The following is a 20345-nucleotide window of genomic DNA, read 5'->3' as shown; positions in this document are numbered from 1 at the left end:
TAAAGGGCATTTCACCTTTAAAAAACAAACAAACAGACCATAACATGCAGAAAAACTTTGATGGGGATGACACACGACAGCAGTTGTTTTTATTGTCAGGTTTGACAGTGCGTATTATAAGTTGATCTCATGCTGAATCACATTAGAAGATTGCTCTATTTTTTTTTTGGTGTATGTTGCTGTTGCTTGCATATCTCTGCACGACTCCCTCCACAATGAGGAGTTCATGCATAGAAATACATCATTTGAGCTGGATGTGCAGGAGGATGGAAATCACAGCAATCACTCCACACTGGCTGCATATACAGCATACAGGTTATATAGAGCTATGTATGTATTTTTCTCTACAATAAGCAAAGTACAGTGACAGTCTTTTAACAGCAAAGGTTAAAAACAACGGAAGGTGGAAGATCCTCAGGCCTCTAAATCGTGGAAACTGGGATTGAAACTTTGATCCAGAGATGTGAATTTTGAAGGGATTCTCACTGGTCTACAAGGAGACCGCACTTTAATCTACCACATCGACCGCTAACCTACAACACAGCAATTCCTTTACAGCAGGTTCGTCATCGAGTTTCACACAGTGAGACTAGCAGTTTACAAAAGGCATTGGCAGTGATGAAATCTTACAGTGAGGCTAAAAAAGGAGGAGAACCTACGGGGTGAGGAAGCTCTGAACTCTTCTTTGTGTTCGCATCAGGTGGAGCTAAAGGAGACGAGAAAAGGAAGTCAGTTCAGATTAATCAAATTCTCCTTCCTCTGCAGGTCCGGGCCACGTTTTAGTAAAGTTAGGCATTTTTTTTTTTAGTAGTTTTAAAATGATGTCGCTACTATTAAACGATGACCTGATCAGAAATAGATTTTGATGTGAAAGGACTTTATGAAAGCTATTTTCAGTAAAAAATATAGGGTTCGTAAAGTGCGCTAAAAAGGCCCTAACTATGATCCGAATGACTAAATATTAATGGTTTGATGCAATATTTCAGTGCCCAGAGATGTTTTAGTAGTTGGAGGCTCTTTTCTAAACACTCAACATGACTTGCGATTGTACAAATAAAGATAAATTAAGAAAACAGTCGACAAAACTACAAATAATAATTACAAAATTATCAGAAGTAACCCTGGGCCCATGTCAGAGATGAAGAATGAAGGAAAATAGTGCACAATCCCGAAAAAGCTGTTATTAACTGTGTTTTTGCTCCTGTATAAAATTATCTAACACCTGTCAAGTATCATCTCTTTTTACATTTTTAGCTGCATCCTCTGTAATTATCACTCAAGATAATAAAACACGAGCACATCGTTTTAAATACACAAGCTTTGTTCAAACTCATCCAGAAGACTGTAAAGGTTAGTAACACTACAAGTGAGACACGAGGCTGCCTGGAAGAAGCATTGTTAGAACAAACAGGTCCGAGCTGTGAGCGCGTTGTTTATCCACCATGGCAGGTCGAACATGTTTGCAAGAAGAAATGTAGTAAAAGTAAGGATGCGGCCCTTTGTTTTTGTTTTTTAGGCCTCTTTAGATGCAACAGGTCCACTCATTTCTGTGGGGAATTGTACAATACGTCATGCTGGTGTGGTTGAAGCTACTAGCCGACAACGCTGCCATGGTGGCATTACATAAGCATCTGAAAAAGACGCCCCTTTGGTCATTCAGTAGCTGTTACATCAGGACACGGAGCTGGATTGCACACAGAAACATCTGATGAGGGTCAGCACCGCTCGTTGGTGGTCTGCTTGTTGACTTCTAAGAGTAAAGCGAAATAAAAGTAAATGATGAAAAAAAATACTTAGCTTTCATTTTCTAACAGACTACCTTTATAAATGTTCTTCATGTTCCAGCAGAGCCTTCACGGCAGATTTCTTTTTAAGCATCAAATATGCCGTACGTTTCCAGAAGTAAGGCTTTCTCCCTTTGATATAAAATAAAAATCCAACGAAATAAAGTGTACTCTGAATGGACTACTTCCCCTATGTTGTTTTTTTTTTTTTTCAAAAATAGCTATTATTTTCTCACCTATAAATAAACTTCTCTTTCATTTTCCCAGGCTAAAACAGAGTTCAACCAAAACAAGTCCTTACTATGCCAATGACACATTGGCGTAATTGTGCGTTCCAGTGGAAAGAAACGAAACCTCCTCCTCTTTCCCATTTGCACTGAAACCCTCTCTCACTGCTTGTGTTTTGAGAAGCAGAAGCAGAATATAAGCCTTTTCTGATGGAGAGAAAGACACTCAATCAGCAGTGCATGGCTTATTCAGCCACAGGGAGCAGCGGCCTCGTCAGCAAAGATGAGGCAGGCCAAAACTGCATGAGACAGGGAGACAGCACAAATGCAGTGAATTTAGCTCGAAGAAACGAAGCCTGCATTTGTAAAGATTCACCAAAATAACCTGTAATTTATAAACGGGGTTAAATGCTGAGGGCTCTAAAATTTGGAGGAGGTTCGTTTTAAACTGCAGTGGTTATGCCACAACAATGAAAGCTACAGTGATGAAGGTCATTGCCACTGGGTGGAGAATAAAGTCAAGGTCATCTGTCTGTTTCAAACCTCCGACCACTGGAATGTAAAAGCAAGTCCGGTCCAAAACCAAGCGTTAACCCGAGGGCAGCATTTCATCGAGCATGCTCTGCGCAGACTGCGGGCATTTCAGCTCCCAGCAGAGGGCTTGCTACAGAGTTATCTGTTTGCTTTGTAGTTGGACTTGCTGGCATCACGTGGCTCCCTGCTGGGGTTGCTCCAGTCGTCGGCCTCGGGGCTGGTCTTGTAATGCCGCCACGCTGACTTGTTGAAGACGGGCAGGCGTTCAAAGGACTCACTGGACAGAGCCTTTAAATGAAGAAACAGGACTAATCATCACTTTGCTTCATCATCATACTTTCAGACATTTTCAGAAAAAACACTCACTTCGCTCGTGAGCTGGCAGAATAGCGGATCGATACCGCTCTCGGTCTGTTGAAAGACGGCGCTGCCACGAGACAGTTAGCTCAGCTTAGCATATAGCCAGAATCAGCTAGCCTGAGACGCTCCAGAGTTCACAAGATCTGCTTACCATCACCTGCTTATTAACGTTTTATTTGTTATATCAGGACAAAAACAAAATCTGTAAAAACAGCAAGTTTTAATTTGACGGGGCGGTACGGATTAGAACTATTTCCGAGGTGGTGGACCACTGCTGGTAAATTAATCTGCTAGCAGCTGTGCTGCAGCTACTTGCCGTTATTACAATGTTATTGAACCCAGGCAGCTGGTTTAATAGTATCTTAAGTTTACATCTCAAAAATCTGAGAGTGGGTATGTTTAAATAGCAATTGCGTTGCATTTCACCACAGCAGCACGTAGTTGTGCCCCGTGTACCTAAATGTAACTGTACGCAGAAAGATCTTTAACCTTTAGAGAGAGGTCATTACAACCCGTTCGACATTTGGCTTGCTCACTTTACCTTCAGATAGATGACAGCGTCTGTCCCCACTCCCTCCATGGAGTAGAGTTTCAGGTCCCCCTGGAAGTACCGTGCATAGAGTCTGGAAATGGGTAAACCGTAACCAAAACCAGCCTGCATAAGAAAGGGAAAGAAATAAAGTTACATTTCCCAGATGTGTCGCCTATAAGAATGTATGACCTAAAAAAATAGAAGAAAAAAAAAAAGGTTGTTTTTTTTGGCCACCAGAGTCAGTACTGATTGAGCTTTGTGTGTGTGTTGTTTACCAGTGGGACAGCTCCTGGCTCCAGGCTTGGTGTCGGGGCAGTGGAGTACATGTAGTTAAAGAGACGATCTATCTTCCTCAGAGGAACTCCTCCTCCACTGTCGCTGATCTAAAGACAGAGAGTCGGAGAGTTGAGGCGAATGAAGCAGACAGACAAAAAGCTCAAACGCCACAAGATATTTCTAGAATGAAGCGTATGCATGTGCTTTCTTGTGTCAACATTACCTTTATTGAGAGATCCTCTTTACCCAGAGTGACTTTGGCCTTGACTGGTGGTAATCCCTCTTTGCTGTTTTCATGAAGCTCAACTGTTGCTCTCATTGAGTTCTGCAGACACCCACAGAGTTCATTAGCTGAGCTCAGTAGGAGTCCTTATAGAATTATAGTCACATTACGGATCCATTACATTTAAAGAGCGCTGCGGTAGTTAAGTTGACGGCGCTGATGCTGCCTGGCTTACCTTGAAGAGCTCAAACAACATGTGGAAGAGATGAGAGGGCACGTACACGGCCTGGATGGGCTTTTTAGGAGCCTTCACTGGAAGACAAGAATGCCAGGACAGTGAGAAGATAAAACACGCACACACACACACACACACACACACACACACACACACACACACACACACACACACACACACACACACACACACACACACACACACACACACACACACACACACACAGACAAAGCTGGTTTTCTTTAAGTTAATGAGATGTTGAACACTGTAATTGTTCCAGAACTAAATTTGGACGTCCAAACTGAATCCACAAGCTCCACACTAAACAGTTTTACATCTGTGACAGATTACAGGGGGAAATGGAGGCATAGATGAAAGCATTATTGCACAAAACTCTCTTACTGTTGAACTCTTCGATCTTGAGCGCGGGAGCATCCAAGTAGTACTTCTCGCACAGCATCTTGGCAGTGTCGTAGGCATCTGATGGAAGAGGGAAAAAAAACAAGGTGAATGAGAGCCGAGCAAGCTGAGCGTGTCCATTGTTTATTTGTGGATTCCTGTTACAGGTCGCTAATGTAACTTCTGTCCCGTGTCGGGTCAGCGAGAGTGCAGCTCTGAATCCACGCTGCTGGAATTCCGTTAAAACTATCACTGTGTAAATATGCCACTGAGCAAAGATGTAGCTACCCGGTTTTGTTTGAGTTGTGTCACTGCTGAAAGTGACAGCTGTGATAACTCCATTTCCCAAAAGAAATATGCAAATATTTATAGAGTAGAAAAAAAGTTAAACAATAGACAACAAAAATATTCTCACATAGAGAATACGTATACCACTCGCTGCTGATGCTCAAACTCTGACTTCATGGTTCTGACATTATATAGAATTTAAGCACAAGAAAGAGCTCCATTTCTACATAAATACACTGCATGTATGTATGTTTGCACACGTCTAATAAAAAATAATAACTCAGTGTTGGGAAGGTCAGTTTTCAAATGACAGATTCCTAGTTCTCCTGCTAACCCTGGAACTAATTTAGTTATTTTACCAAAGTAATGTAACCTACATTTAAATACTTTTCTAAAATGTTTTAAACTGAGAAAGGAAGCTGAAAAGTCCGACAAATACAAGGAAACTAGTCAGTGTAAAGCTCACAACAGAACTCAACACCAATTACAGTCGAACTTTAATTAAACGTTCTTCGATGCAACTTCAATTAAGATTCAAATGTTTTGATTTTAAAGCACAGCCACCAAAACAAATCACAAGTATGTTGATCACAGCTGACTTGCAGGGAATGAAATATGTTCCCAGAAGAGAATCGATCACAAACGAGGTCAAAAATTTGAGTGCATAATGTCAAACGAATGGAGCCTATCGAGACGTAGACTGACGGCAAAGATATGCAAAACAGCAGAATGAATATTATATTCAAACATATAAGCTATTTACCTAAAAGAACATAATTAAATGTAATGAACAACATTTTAAATAGTAACCATAATTCAATTACACGTAAACCAGTTACTCCGCCACACTGATAACTCTCGAACTCACCGCTGACGACTTCGGCCACGCTGCAGGTGGGATCGATGCTGCCTATGTGTTTGGGGTGGGCCGGGTTGGTATCGTTCCCAAATAGGAGAGCTGAACACAAACATGTGGAAATGAAACTTAGCCGCGGCGACATGTTTAAAAAAAAAAAAAAAAGAAAGAAGCTGAAACAGACGTTGTTTGTTTCTGAGACTCACTGTGCTGGTTGATGAGCATGCGGAAAGAGATGCGGTTGGTGTAAAAGCGATCGAGGAAATACTGGATGTTGCTGCTGATGAAGGGGTCAAAGCCGAACTTCTCCTTGTACTCGATGACGCCCTGAGCCATGGTGGGAACCACGTCGTTGTGGCGGTTACGGATCTCAATCAAGAGCTCCAGGAAACTACAGATAAAATAATTTGTGGATGTTTCGATGAAGTTGTTCCTCAGTAAACCTCATGCATACACATAAAGAAATCCATCCATTATTTCTTTACTATTTTGGAGTCACAAAAAATGCAAAGTCTTGATGTCCCCGTTCTTTCATTACCAGCGAACTGTGTGTTCCCTAAACAAATTCCTGCCCGTGTGTCTGAGTCACGCGTGGCTGTTTATCAGACGGGCATTGTTAGTGTAAATACTGTACTTTCATGAACTTTTATTCTGAAGTCACTTTTCACTCACTCGTTCAGAGCTCGAGAGTCTTCTGGCTTTCTGTTCTCGTAGTCCAGCAGCTCCACAAAGCTCTGCATGTACCTAATAAAACAAACAGAGGTCAAAAGGCCCCCCTCCCGTTTACACAAGCCTTTTGACAATACTTCAACTATAAAACTTATCAACTGGCAGACAGACAAAGAAAACCTCTGGAGGGAGCGTCTCACCATTTCTGGACCAGTCTGACGGAGGGCTGGCTCAGCAGGTTGTCTGGCAGCAGGTTGACCTCTCGCATGGTGTTGGCCAGCCGCACAGGCAGCTCCTTACGCAGGAACATGTAGGATGTTTTCTCGCACGCATTGTCCCTGCCTGAGAGAAAAATGATTGTTCTTTGTCGAAGCTTCATCCCTGAGACTGACTAAAGTATCTGGAGCTTCTTGTCCAGTTTTCACCTGTGGGAATGAACGTTTCCTTCAAACACTGTGTTGGTAACTGACTTCATTTTCGGCATTTTTCTTCCATTCCTTGATATTTGTTAGTGTTGCTACAACTATTCATGTCGCTTCATCTCGCTCTGCCGCCGCCACCGTTGTTGGAATTTTGAAACAAACATCATCGCACTCCTGCTGGTCCCCGATTGGTCCGCCCTTCAGAGTGGCTGAGCGAACCTTCGTGAGAACGGGGTTTCCAGACTATAATCACAACAAAGACTGAAGCTGTGAGTGATAGTCTGGTGGGGCTAGAAATATAAAATACAGACTTTCTGAGGCTGTTACAACCCTGTTGATCTGTACTTTTAATTAAGTAATATATTCAGGATTTTGTTTGGGGGTTTTTCTTGTCTTGAGCCACTATGACAAAGATTACAAAATTCACCTTTTAAAAAAAATGTGTGTTTATTTGCATCGCACCAAGAAAGCGCAAGTCCTCTTAGGCCTGTGAAGTCCTTTTCCCAATTTAAATATAACAACCCGTTTAATTCTTTACCCACACAGAGCCGCAACTATTTGTCGATTAACCGACTGGTCGGCAGAAAATCAATTGCCAACTATTTTGATAATCGATTAATCGTTGGGCGTCATTTTCGAATGAAACTCCTGAACGTCTTTTGGTTGTGGACTGTTTGTTGGGATGAAACAAGACATTTCAGGCTGCACCTTCAGCTTTGAGAAACATTGGTCAGCATTTTTCAACATTTTCTGACATTTTAAACCAGCCTCAACAAACATTTACCACAGCTGCAAGATGCAGTTGGTTTCAAAATCCAACTTTTTTTTCTTATGGTACCTTAAACTTTGTTTTCTTGCAGCAGCTGTATCTTCTGTCTGCCAACATTAGCCTGAACCATTCATGCAAAACTACACAAGGAAATAATCAATCTTATTAGCCAGTTGAGAGGGGAAGTCACAGAGGGGATTAAAAGAGAAAAATGTCTACTGCAGTGAAATGTCTTTAATGTGTAACCCGACGTTACACAGTTAGCTCAGCTCCTCGTGTCTCCACGTGACCACTCACACGTGAAAACCATCAACTTTCAGAGGAAGAGTGAAAACCAGTGAATAGTGAAACCGTTCAATCAAACAACACAAAGTGTCTGCCGCAGTCACAGGAACACAACTGTGCAGCTATTGTGTTGCCCTGTGACTGACCTCAAGACTCCAACAGAGAGGGGACAGTGTGATCTAATGTTATTCCAGGTGAAAACTTACATGACTTGGCAAGAAACAGAGAGTCACACCATCTCAGCTCAAAGGAAAGGCTTACCCTGATTCATCAATTTTAAGGACAAAGTGGTAAATTGCAAAATGGAGGGAATGAAACCACCAAACGGGAATCCTGGGATGACCCCGTGCTGAGTCAGCACAAACGACGTGTGCAGACAATCCTTGGATGACCTCTTTTGTTATCTTGTGAAACGCGCTGATGTCTTTTGACCTGCCGCTCCCTCGACACGAACAATTACTGATGGCAGTTTCTCCAGATCAAACAAGTGGCACCTTCTTCCTGTGCTTCACATCCAATCCACAGCTATGAGAATAAATTACGTAATGTCTGTTTAATCAGAGATGGATTAAGAAAAGCCCGGAGCGCAGCTTTGACACACAATTAATAAACTGTACTTCAAGTCTCATGTCAGAGTCTGGCTCAGTCATTGGCTCAAGTTTATGCTTGTTGTGCTTTATTATTTTGAAATGGGACTTTTTTTTTTTTTTTTTTTTTTTACCTTAAAAATACTCAATTTAACTATCATTTTGAAAATACAACGACTCACTCTGACATACACCTGAAAAGATGAGTGAACCTTGTGGAGCAGCCGGGCAAGATGAGCGAGTGTGTTCACCCTCCACTGCGTACGTGCTGCTGCCCCTGTCTGAGTGAAAGTACCTTCATGCATTACCACATGCACAACAATACCACATGTTCCCACGATAAACAAGTCGGCAACATGCAGGGGCACCAGTTTGCATGCTGCTGCTCGGGCAGTTATTGGTGCAGGGTTACGAAAAGCAAATCCCAATGCCTGACAGCGTCATGTTTCATGGCAGCTTGTAGTGGATTTATTTCTATTAATAACAAGTCGGGGCTGGCACGGGACACCTGAAATCCCCGGTTCCAGTTGATAAAAGTGACAAAAACACACGGCAAATCAAAGGCCCGTGGTTCATTGAAGATGACGGCGCCGCACTACTCACCAAAATCCAAAAACTGCTTGATGGAGAGCGGAGACGGTGAAAATCTGGAGTAATACTCGATTTTGGGGTTCGTGTTTTTCAGCAGGGACGTGAGGATCCTCATTTTGAAAGTTGAATAATGACACCTGGAGCTGACGTGATAGCGAGAGTCAGAAATAATACGACCATTTCATCCCCAGCAGCGTAGACAGACACACGTACAGTCCTTCTCTGTCGTCGGCATCCGCATTTCCACACCGCCCGGCCACAGTGGACGCCACACGACGCCACAAACAAATGTCCATAAGGTTATAAAACAATATGCGCTCAATACCGCTTCCTGGATCTACATTTCTGGACGTTCAGGTCGGTTCAAGCACTGCAAAGCTGCGAAATAAAATGTCAACTTCCTGTTGTGGTTTTTCAAAATAATGCAGTATAAACTGTATTTGCAAAGTAACGGGCAATAAAAAAAAAAAAATTAAAAATAATCAAAACACTGAATTGAAAATAAATATATTAGAATTATGATTCACATGCATTCGTGATTAAGTCATTTTTGGCAATAATAAGTCTTTTGTAAAAGCAACGAAATGGCAGCAGCAGATCAAAGAAGTGTCATATTATACATACAAGTTACCTTACTTTTTTCTTTTAGGATATCCTACAATCTGAAACATTGCTTCAGTCATTTAATCTGTTCTTACGCGAGAACATTTTTGGCGAGATGTTTTTAGACTTTAGATTAAACATGTGAGTATTTCTCTGCGTATCATGACATTTGGCTGTTTGAATTCTGTAATTTCCCCCCAAATAAGCAGCTACGTTTTATCTTGTAAATATAGGCTAATTGTATTGGCCAAATACCAAACAAATAAATGTAAATCGTTTGGATCCAAGTCCCCTATTTGGTGCTTCTCTGTACTAAGTTTGAATAATTAACACCCTAACAACCTTTCTGCATGTGAGATTTACATTTATTATTCCTTTAATGACATCTATTCCTGTTGCCTGATGTTACCAGACTCAAATTCACAGCGTGAATATATATAGTATTATTATGACAGTGAAGAAAATGGGATCTGTAAGCATTAGTCTGGTGGAACCAGGATACTAAAGTTGCACCGCTTCATAATCTTTTATCTTGAAGGTTCAATCTCCTAACATCCGGCCCATTTTGACGTTTGGGAACCGCGCGTACAATTGACAATTTCGACTCAACCGCACTTGGCGGAGCCTTGTTGATGATATGCTGTGATTGGCTTAAAACCGGGAAGCGACGAAGTGCAACAACTTAATTGGTTTGCAGGATTGTCAGTCAACATTATGTGCGTTACCAATTTATCTGTTGATGCAGTCAGACGTGTAAAGGACAAAGTACAAACATTAACGTTTGGAGTGCATCTCTTGAAGGTTAAATGTGTGAAATGTTGTATGTGGACTAGTCCAAACGACCTTTTAGCCTGCGCTATTATCAACAGGCAAGTCGTGATACGGTTCTGCCAGGTTCTGGTTTCTACTGCCATCTAGCGCGGCAATGTTTTAAAAACACTGACTGAAAATAATACACAAATAACACCACGGAGTCATTTAAAATGCCTGTTGTACATATGGACAAAAAGGAGTGCAAATACAAAACAGTTCTGCATGTAATAATGCATCAGCTATACCTATAAATAAGTGATAAAGCTTTATTTTTTTGGGGAGGGGGGAGGGGGCGTGGGGGGGGGGTTCCCATAGCTTCCTTAATAGAGGTAATAGATTCATTCATTAAAAAAAAAGTTCCTGGAAAAAGCCGTATAACTCCATGATAATTAAACTTCAACTGAGACCACTGAACTGGTCCAATGAGTTCATTCAAATAATCATCGTTACCACCAAACATAAAAATCAACATATATGGAAAATTAATAAATGAAGTCATGTTTACTCTCGGAGGGAGGATGTATGATTATGTGTCAAGAGCAAGACAGACAACAGGAGCTGTGAATTCTTTGTTTCCTTGTTTTATTTCATTTGTCATGACACAGGACTCCTTTGTAAACCAGTTTTTTTCATCTCAATAGGACTTCCTGTCGAAGTCAAATAAAATAAAAAATAAAAATACTCTTAGTGTGGAATTACATACTTTCTTGCTGGAGCATTTCTGGAAAAAAAATCCGGTCTCTATTTTTTTTTTTTTTTGGTAAAACTAAAAATAATGAATCCCTGATTCCACTAGATTAAAGTATCCAGTTATGTTAAAAATAAGTATATCCAATGGAAATTGTTGACTTTTTCAACAGAATTGAACAAGCAAGCACCGGTTCCGCTTTGAAACATTGGCGATTATTAAAGTTGGCATTCTAAAATAAATGACACACAAAATTGAATTTGTCTCACATTTTATCATTTAAATAAATGAGCAAAACAAATTAATCACATTGAAAAATAAGTAAGTAAGCACACTTCTTCATTCATCACAATTTCCAATCCATCAAATTATAATTAGAGGATCCAGATTAGGCCCCAATTATTAGAATTTCCTTCAGGAGGTTTGGGGATGCTTCGCTGCATCAGGGACGGGGCAGTTTGCAGTCATTGATTTAACAAAGACTTCTTCATAATCTCAACAGGTGCTTGATGATGAAATGAACCCGAATTGGACTTTTCAACAGCACACAAGAAACTGAGGTTTGGGGGGAAAACCTTGTTGAAATGTTGCATGCACAGGGATTTGAAAAGGGCAGTAAATGCCAGAAAACACATTTTGCGAATGAAGGAATTTTGCATGGAAGAGTGGGCAAAAATTGGTGGACAGTTCTGCTAAAATTATCCAAAGGGGGCAAAACTGGCTTCTGATGCCGGCGTTGTATTTACTCTTTGCACAGAAGAAGATTACATCCTTTTTTTTGTTGTTAAGTAAACAACTACTTTATTGTCTATCTGTAGTCGCTGTACCAAAGAGCATCAAATATTTGGTTTTGTTCAAACATGTTGAAAAAGTGAACGATTTCCATGTGATGTCGATTTGATTTCCATGCGACTGAGTGTGATCTGAATGCCCTGTCAATCAAACAGCTCGGATCGGTGTGAAATCTGTTCACTCTGATGAGAAATAACAAGGGTCATTTACATAAATTCATCTTCAAATTCATTCATATTAACGTCCTCTCTTAATCAAATACTTACAGGAAAATACAAATCTCTCTCTCGCACACGCACGCACACATACACACACATTCATTCAGTTCTCATGCAGACTCTGGTATTTGAATCATCTTGGTGTTTTCATTTCCTTGTTCTTCTTTGGGTAAAGGGTCGTACTGTCGCCGATAAAGCAGCCGTGTTACCAGCGTGATGATGAACATCTCCAGGATCAGCAGCTGCTGGCTCATCACTGTGGACACAGGAAGAGGGGCAGAAAGTGAAGCAAGTGGGAGGGAAGGTCAGCTGTCGAACGAGGAGGACAGGAAATCAAAGTCGACTGTAAGGAGTCACTCCTGGGGAACCAATGAAGGCATAATAGGTTTTTTATAGATGGATGTTGACTCACTGTATCCTCTGGCTGCAGCGGAGAAAGGTGGAGTGCAGGCAATGGTGCCATTCAAGGCCAGGATGTTGATGATGGCTGTCTGCAGCTGGCTCAGGATCAACACCAGCTACCAACACACAGACACACATACACACACTCTGCTAAAACTGACAAACCCAATGCTGGAAAATCATGGCACAATCTCATGGCAGCCCGGTAATCTGACTTGTCATTAGAAATGCGTGTTCACTTGTAACCAACCATATGTAGCCGAGTGGTGCTGGTTAGTGTCTACGAGGAGGTTTGTGAACAGCCCTTTGTGTGCTTCTTTAGTGTCGTACCTGGTACAAGGCGTACTTGGGGATGATCTTGAGCGTTCGCAGCGTGTTCCTCAGGTGCATGAACGTGATCGATACTGGCCACAGAGCTGTGATTGTCAAGATGCCCACAAATGGGTTGATCCATATTGCAGTTCCTGTAATGCTCAACTGAAACAGAGTCACACAGTAGAGTCGGGAAGTCAGGCAACACAACAACAGGGAACTTAAGAGACACTGCTGACAAAACATTATATGAATGAAATATCACAATACATAAGGTGTTTTTTTTCCCCCCCATCGGCAAAGCAAGTTAGAAGAGAACTGACAGATTTTAGCAAACAGTTTCCACAGCAGTAAAACAAGAATAAAAGAAAAACGGGTATTAAAGTCGTGTCATGCAGCAGCATGTGAATGTTTGCATCTTACTACCAGTTTAACAACAAGACTATATCTATAGCCGTATTTAGCCATATACTGTGTGTGTATATAGTAAAGTACAGCTGAGGTGTCTGCACTGCCAATCAATAACAACCTTCATTTCTTGATAGTGAACGTCAATTCATGATGTAAAATTAATTCATTAAACGCAAGTCACACATTAATGAAGATTACAACTGTTGTTTTCTTGAACTAATATAAAAAAAAAGTACCTATTAACTTTAAGATAACCAAAATTAGAAGTACAAATTAAAATTGCAACCAGTGACATAAAGGCCCTCGCACGGTGCACATCAGCCGACGTGGGACCACATATCCCCGCTTAAAGTTTAAATTTTGTTCTCCTTTTGTGTCTTCAGCAGGGGGCGCTACGACTATGAGCGAATATTACCAGTCAGGTGTCTTCAGGGCGGGACTGTTATCAAAGATGTAATGTTTGAGGAAGATCCGAATATGTCCATAAAAATTACAGTCACTTGTAGTTTCATGAGGAGATGCTCAAAATGGCCGCCACGGCACGGACACACCGATCGATGAAAACAAATCCATGATGCCAAGAGAATTTTTTTGTACATCTCGGCGCGATACACGTGTCCAACGAATTTGGTGCATGTATGTGAAACTAGGTGCCGGGGGGGGGGGGGGGGGGGCTGCAGTTTAGGGGGCGCCAGCGAGCCGTTTGGCCACGCCCACTCGCAAAGCACATATCAGATGTATCGTCTCTCTATGCCGGATGTATGCCCCACGTTTCATAAGGTTTCAAGCATCCTTCAGTTAGTTTAGTTAGTATGTTCTCTGTGTGCCCGGGTGGGTTCTCTCCAGGTGCTCGGCCTTCCTCCCACCGTCCAAACACATGCATGTCAGGTTAAATGGTGATTCTACAAATTCCCCGTAGTGGTGAATGAGTGCGTGAATGGTCTTTGTTTCTTTCCGTCTATAAGTGTTGGCCCTGTGATGGACTGGCGATCTGTCCAGGGTGAACCCTGCCTTCACCCAAAGTAAGCTGGGATAGGTACCAGCCAGCCCCCCCGCCCGCCCCGTGACCTGTTCAGGATAAACCGGTTATAGATAATGGATGAATGAGAGCTATGAAAATGAAACAAAAACAAATTCGGAGTGCAAATACACGGAGGGTACATATTTACAACTCACGTCGCTCAGGTTAAAATTCCCATTGGTCCACAGGATGATGGAGAGGATGGTGAAGACGAGCTTCAGGAGAGCGAACTGGAAGGAGCCAAGTTTGAGCAGGAAGAGAGAGCGTCTGGAGTTGGAACAGAGGAAACGTATTGCATGGTTGCTCCTGGTAATACAAAATGGTTTAGCCCCCAAATGCATTTAAAAACAATCACAAGTCCGTTGTAGAATGCCCTGAGCCTATTCTGCACCACTTCTGCAGGAAGTTTTGAACAATTCGGAGTGGCCTTGGGCTCCTCTTTATCAGCTTTAGGCATGTCGAGATTTGAACGTTGTTGTGCAACCGTAACAACATTAAGAGTGCCCCTGCGGTGCTTTGTGATTTTTTTATTTTATTTTTTTTTATAAACAGAACATACTGGCAGTAGCTGGGCATGTATTGGCTTGATGATCATCATCAGTATTGTGTGCAGACATGAGGGTTTTATGAGGATTAAAGCACCTAATGTTCATTGTAACCTGACATTAACATGCAGATTGCGGGGCTTAAACAGCAACAACACCGCAGCTGTGGATGGATAAGAGGATTGATGTACACAACAAAAAGTGTATGACAGCCGACTATAGTTAGATCAATCAACTGTGACACGTATTGAAATCGCAGCCGGTCTTTACTCAGCCAGCAAAGGGGCATGTTGGGATTGCTGAGCACATGTTGCCCTGACAGGGTTGAACGACCAGGGGTGTGCTCAACCCGTGTTCGGAGAATAGTCCAATACTGTGTGTGCAGAGGCTCCACGAGTTTACTTAATGTTCGAAAAGGCCTAAAAACTACATAAAAGCCACCCGACGTGGTCGTAACAATCATAGGAGCTGCACAGGATCTGTTCTTCATTAACATTGTGGGATGTTTTAGTCACAATCCAGGGATTGCCCAATGTTACAGCTTCAGTGTACCAAACATGTTTATATGTGTGTCTTTTTAAATCCTTGGAAAATTACCTCCCTTCACTGCAGCTTTTTAAATCAAGACGGTTAACAAATAACAACTACTGTACAAACACGACCCAAAGTCACTTCATATGCAGCTTCATATTCAGGAAAATGTCATCAAAACATCTTTTCCCTGGAATTTTACTGCCTGGAGGGACCCTTTGAGAGATTAGAGATTTTTATCCAATCTGACGCAGGAGAGAAACAAAAAGAAATCACTCTTCTCCCGAGAATAATGGCAGCAAAGATCCAAATCTCCACGTGCTGCATTGGAAGCTGGCCAACAAAAGTCATCAAAACTAAAGATATATTTGTTTACAGCCAGCGTGTTGTTAGAAAAATACGTGTTCCTTTCAGCTACCCCGGCGGTCGAAATGAAGGAAGTTGTTGCACACGCTGCATGTCTGTGGGGAGTTTACCGTGTGATGGCCACGTGCGGCAGGCAGAGGCAGCAGCAGCAACAAGGCCCCGTGCTGATCTTCAGTTTGTGCTTCCCTGCCCGCTGCAGGAAGGCCTCGTCACCACCCACCTCCTCCAGCATCAGGATCAGGAACTTGAACACCACAATGGCAAAGTAGCTGTGGATACATAAGAGGACGAGGGATGGGTAACTGGAAAAAAGGTCTCCGCGTCTTTGAGGTGGAGATTTGAGAGGCTGCGTTAACACGAAAAGTAAAGAAAGAAAGAAAGAAAATGAAACCACACGTTGCATAATAGCGTTGCAGTTTTCTATTCAACTCTCTGTTGGTTATTAAGTTCAAGTTTTACTGTGATTGGGGCTCTGTGTGTAAAAACGACAACATTACAGCACAGTGAGAGATGGAAGGTGAGTAAGAGAGAAGGGAAGAAAGAGCGCACCCACCAGGCAGAGACCATATCAGTAAACATGGTTGCTCTGGGAATCCACATCCCCATACACGACATGGTGCCAATCACCTAAAAAAAAAAAAAATAATAATAATAATTTAAAAAAAGAGGAGAAAGAAGGAAACACCAATGTGAAGACATTTGACCACAACCTGTGAATTTTGTCCTGGACTTGGTGAAGAATATCAACGTCATCTGTCCCCTGCCCTTACTCACCGGTGCTGCCCCGTTCACCCAGATGATTACGCTCTTCTTATTGGAGGCCACTTTTCTGTAGATGTAGATACATTCCTCTATGTAGACCAGCATGGACATCGCTGCCATGAAGGTGAGGAGGGAGTATAAGATGATGCCAAAGATGTCTAACTCTGGAAGCACAGACGGGAAATGACACCAAATTAGTTGCCTTCTAATTTGAACCGGGACTCTGGTCACAGTGGACATTGTCCCGGAAACGGAAACTTCATATTCTCTTTAAAGCCGTGCCATATTTTAAGAAATTCCCTCAAATATGTCCTGATATATCGTAGAGGGGGATGAAGGATCTTAAGCGAACATTTGTGCTGAATTTAAAGAAATTGCGAAGGATTCCGAAAGAGGAATCTCGTTGCATCTCGGTAGGATTATTCAGGGTGCAAGAAAGTTGCCGGCAGAGTGCAATTCCCGCAAATCACATCAGACCTGTTAACGGTAAACAATCATGGTTTCAAGTGAATTGCACAAATAGATAGTGTATCATGATGACCAAGATCTTATCATCCGTAAAATAAAGAACGGGAGGAAAGGCTGACTAAATGATTTCCGCATGTTGTCTGAGTATTGTTGAACTGTGCATCATTTATTCCCTGGTATCCAGTCATTAGCAGTAATTGGTCCACAACAACAAACACAAACTGACTCCCTTTCAATTTCAATGATTTTTCTCTGCAAGTGGCCCCTGCGTCGTGTTGTGCTTGTCCAGATTGAAAATTGGAATTTATATTGATATTTGAGAGAGTAGACGCTTTGAATTTTTCCTTCATAAACGGAAATGTCCTTCTTTGCTCTGTTTGTTCAACTCTCAGTCACCTGGTGCAGTCACGCATGTGGAGAGCATATTCAGCTGCATGCAGCAACGAAACTGAACCAGATGGTAAAACTTTGACCTTTTCATGCTTAGCTCAACCAATTCAGAAGTTTTGAGGCTGATACTGACATTTTAGAGGATGAAAAATATAATAAAACACATTGTCTGGTTCTCTTTTTTTTTTTTTTTACACAATATTAAGGAACATTTTTAGCAAATTGGTCGACAATCTCTATACCGAGAAGGACATTTGAAGGTGCAACTTGTTAAATCCCTGTCAGTGATATTATTTCTAAAATGACGTTAGACTTATCTTTCTGTGCAGCAATGTCTTATTATTTATTGGTGCACACACACTGCTAATACACAAATATTTTCTCTTATATTGTATATTTTCTATATCAGATGATGTATCTTAGTTGCAGAACATCATCTGTAAATTAGAAACTGGTAAAACTAGATTTTTTTTTCTTTAATAAAATTAATTATCCTTAAAAACGTGCACTTTTTACACATGATCAGAGTTTTAAAATAAGCAGATTATCTTTAATTTTCACTTTGTGGGTTTCAGAAGGTACAAAATTATATTTTGTCCTGAACGACAGAAAAATAAAGCGGGGAAATGCACAAAAGCAAAATCATAAAATGGCGAAACAAAATTTTATCTTGCAATAACGAAGACATAGAACGATTTTTATTTTATTTTGTTTCTGCAAGATTAAAATAAAAGAAGGCTACTTTGTCCAAATCCATTGGAATCCCACATGCAATAAGGCTCAATGTGTTTTGCACTGTACTTTCATATACATTTATTGTGCTATAAACAGTGATTTAGATTCAGCAGCCTAAACATAATATCTGTTTAAGTGGATTTTGTCTATAGGTGTCAAGATGCAACATTTTTTTGAGTATTACCAGAAATTCCCAAAAAGATAAATTCAACAGGAGTCAGAGCCCCAAACAGGAACTTACAACACTAAAGTCGCCACCCTAAAATGGATTAATGGATTAGCTGGCAATAAGAACGGAGTTCAGTCTGAACACGTACCTTTGATTGTCTATTTGCCTTGATATTAAAGCCCAGTATTTACTCATATCAGTGTCTTAAAGGACGGGAGTCGGTGGAGCCCGCAGAGCGACTGAGATGTCCTGGAGGTCCTCGGCAAACAAACACATATCTGATATTCACTTTTACTTTATCTACAGGAAGGTAAACGTCTTTTTGTATCTGCCATGGCAATAACCTCCTTCTTTTAGCACTTTAAAGCTCAGAAAGAAAGAATCAAGTTGACCGCTGCATGCAGTCTAAGGGAGACAAAGCCTCTCACAGGGACCTCCGGGAATCTATGAAGTCTGAATTAAGTTCGTCTTCTCCACCGTTTCCACGACTTTTCACCTCGGTGTACATAAAAATCCCAACTAATTAAAATTCCTGCGGATGAGATCCGCTGGTGCACATAGTCCACTCCCTCCACACTGAAAGCGCATCAGGTGCAGCTCCCTCGGAAACTTGGGGACAGTTAGGGACAGCCCGATGAGACCTTCTCTACTCACGGAGGATGACGTCGATGGCGACGGGAGGTCTATCCGTGCAGCTCGGGTCTGTAGTTCGGTTGGATCCATTATTCATGTTTTCTGCTGATTATTCCCAAACGTGACTTCCACTTCAGTGTTTCAGCCCGGCTTTACGTCCACAGACGCTCGGTGCGTAAAAGTCGGCAGCCGCGTGGTGTCTCCCTTCCAGAGATCCAAAGAGCGTCCTCAAACTTTTCTCTCAGAGATATATGTCTCCCTGGCACCCCAAAACATTTGTTGCAATCAGCGGGTCCGCCCCCTTCCCGCTGTGATGGGACGGTGAGTCACCCGCGACCAATGCGTTCAGAGTAACTGACGGGGTCGTGTCGTCACGAGGTAGTCATGCCATTTGTTTAATAGAGATAACTATTATTGGAGTTTTGCACTCATTTTGCCGTCTTTGACTTTGCTTTTTATTGGTTTTCCTACATTTTGATGCAGCCATAAGCCGATGGGAAATTACCAGATGCAACAATATTTCATTATGGCAGAAACTTGAGAAATTTTTTTGTTTTTGCGCCACCTTTGATATGTGGCAATCTGTTTTGGCAGCTTGTGTTATAGCAATCTGTGGCCTGTGTTGTGACTTTCTGATGCTTTAGTGTGGCTATGGTATTTCAAGCCCACTTTTTATGATTCATTCGGTCAAACCAAGACACAATTAACTTCAGTTAAAATTGTTCTCTGAAGCCTGTATTTCATTCTGAAGAACTGTCTTTCCTCCCTTGTAATTTCACAAGAAATTATGCATTTCGTCCCTCGTTGAACGCAAACACAGTACTTTTACGGCTGGTAATGATACCCAACGAGCTGGTTGCATTATGGTGCAGACTAATCCAAATATCTTGTTTTGTCTGATCACCGCAAGTTACTGGGAAACTCCAGCATGATTTGAAATAGAGTTAAGAACGGAGGAGGGGCAGTTTAGCAGCTTTGAGTAGGTGTGTGTGTGTGTGGTGTGGTATGGGAGGAGGCATTTCTTAGCACTGGAGCCTGTGGTCAACACACTGCGCTCACATCACATGCCCCCCCACCCCCACCAGTTCCCATAACAACATGTACAGGGGTGTCGTCATGTGAGGCATTTGCTGCAAATCTTTTTGCACCCTTGGCTTCATTTGAATAATGTTCCACAACACTCACAGGCCCGAGTAGCGATTCAAAACATCACCGAATGAAAGGCAGCATTACAGTGATGCATGAGATATGTTCTGGGTACTAGATGTTTTCTCAAAGTCTGAGCATGTTCTGATGAGAGAGAACAGACTGTTTTTTCTTATCGTGTGTCTCAACACCTTATCATCATACATCAATGTCCAAGTTTCAAATCTGCCTGTTTGTTCAGGTGAACTTTGGCTCCGAGAGGTTCAAATAACTTTATTTTGGTTTGCTCCGAGATAAAATATT

The 20345-nt window shown here is 41.7% G+C and overlaps 2 protein-coding genes across 4 annotated transcripts; both read right to left on the bottom strand.

Moving 5' to 3' along the window:
- Nucleotides 1-67: 67 nt before the first annotated feature.
- Nucleotides 68-9416, bottom strand: pdk3a (pyruvate dehydrogenase kinase, isozyme 3a). 2 transcript variants are annotated; one of them, XM_069705506.1, is made up of 12 exons: nucleotides 9050-9416; nucleotides 6584-6725; nucleotides 6387-6458; nucleotides 5921-6105; nucleotides 5727-5816; nucleotides 4574-4651; nucleotides 4172-4248; nucleotides 3937-4038; nucleotides 3713-3820; nucleotides 3447-3560; nucleotides 2713-2833; nucleotides 68-706 (listed from the first exon to the last, which is right to left on the bottom strand). In XM_069705506.1, the coding sequence occupies exons 1-12, from the start codon at nucleotides 9150-9152 to the stop codon at nucleotides 627-629; spliced, it is 1272 nt and encodes a 423-aa protein (XP_069561607.1). In that variant the 5' UTR covers nucleotides 9153-9416; the 3' UTR covers nucleotides 68-626. The 2 variants fall into 2 exon arrangements, with proteins under 2 accessions (XP_069561607.1, XP_069561606.1); XM_069705505.1 differs by lacking the exon at nucleotides 68-706 and having other exon boundaries at nucleotides 1301-2833.
- Nucleotides 9417-11018: 1602 nt separating this feature from the next.
- On the bottom strand, nucleotides 11019-19555 carry slc51a (solute carrier family 51 member A). 2 transcript variants are annotated; one of them, XM_069705502.1, is made up of 8 exons: nucleotides 18918-19555; nucleotides 16514-16665; nucleotides 16293-16366; nucleotides 15850-16008; nucleotides 14453-14564; nucleotides 12884-13030; nucleotides 12564-12669; nucleotides 11019-12407 (listed from the first exon to the last, which is right to left on the bottom strand). In XM_069705502.1, the coding sequence occupies exons 1-8, from the start codon at nucleotides 18991-18993 to the stop codon at nucleotides 12262-12264; spliced, it is 972 nt and encodes a 323-aa protein (XP_069561603.1). In that variant the 5' UTR covers nucleotides 18994-19555; the 3' UTR covers nucleotides 11019-12261. The 2 variants fall into 2 exon arrangements, with proteins under 2 accessions (XP_069561603.1, XP_069561604.1); XM_069705503.1 differs by lacking the exon at nucleotides 18918-19555 and adding an exon at nucleotides 18412-18867.
- Nucleotides 19556-20345: the final 790 nt, after the last annotated feature.

The sequence above is a fragment of the Brachyistius frenatus genome, unplaced genomic scaffold, assembly GCF_029030835.1.
Source record: "Brachyistius frenatus isolate BFR_SWC_R1_liver_20210118 unplaced genomic scaffold, ASM2903083v1 Contig_57, whole genome shotgun sequence".
Classification (NCBI taxonomy): Eukaryota; Metazoa; Chordata; class Actinopteri; family Embiotocidae; genus Brachyistius; species Brachyistius frenatus.
Note: the sequence above shows the minus strand (reverse complement) of the source record. Positions and strands in the feature narration are given on the sequence as shown.

What these genes read in the sequence shown, in the direction of transcription:
- pdk3a (XM_069705506.1), bottom strand. Translation starts at nt 9,152, where the DNA reads ATGAGGATCCTCACGTCCCTGCTGAAAAACACGAACCCCAAAATCGAG. An exon ending in AAGAGGATCTCTCAATAAAG is followed by an intron (nt 3,821 to 3,936) that starts GTAATGTTGACA and finishes CTCTGTCTTTAG; the next exon opens with ATCAGCGACAGTGGAGGAGG. An exon ending in ACGCTGTCATCTATCTGAAG is followed by an intron (nt 2,834 to 3,446) that starts GTAAAGTGAGCA and finishes CTTCATTTAAAG; the next exon opens with GCTCTGTCCAGTGAGTCCTT.
- slc51a (XM_069705502.1), bottom strand. Translation starts at nt 18,993, where the DNA reads ATGAATAATGGATCCAACCGAACTACAGACCCGAGCTGCACGGATAGA. An exon ending in ACTGATATGGTCTCTGCCTG is followed by an intron (nt 16,009 to 16,292) that starts GTGGGTGCGCTC and finishes ATGTATCCACAG; the next exon opens with CTACTTTGCCATTGTGGTGT. An exon ending in CCGCACGTGGCCATCACACG is followed by an intron (nt 14,565 to 15,849) that starts GTAAACTCCCCA and finishes TTCCAACTCCAG; the next exon opens with ACGCTCTCTCTTCCTGCTCA.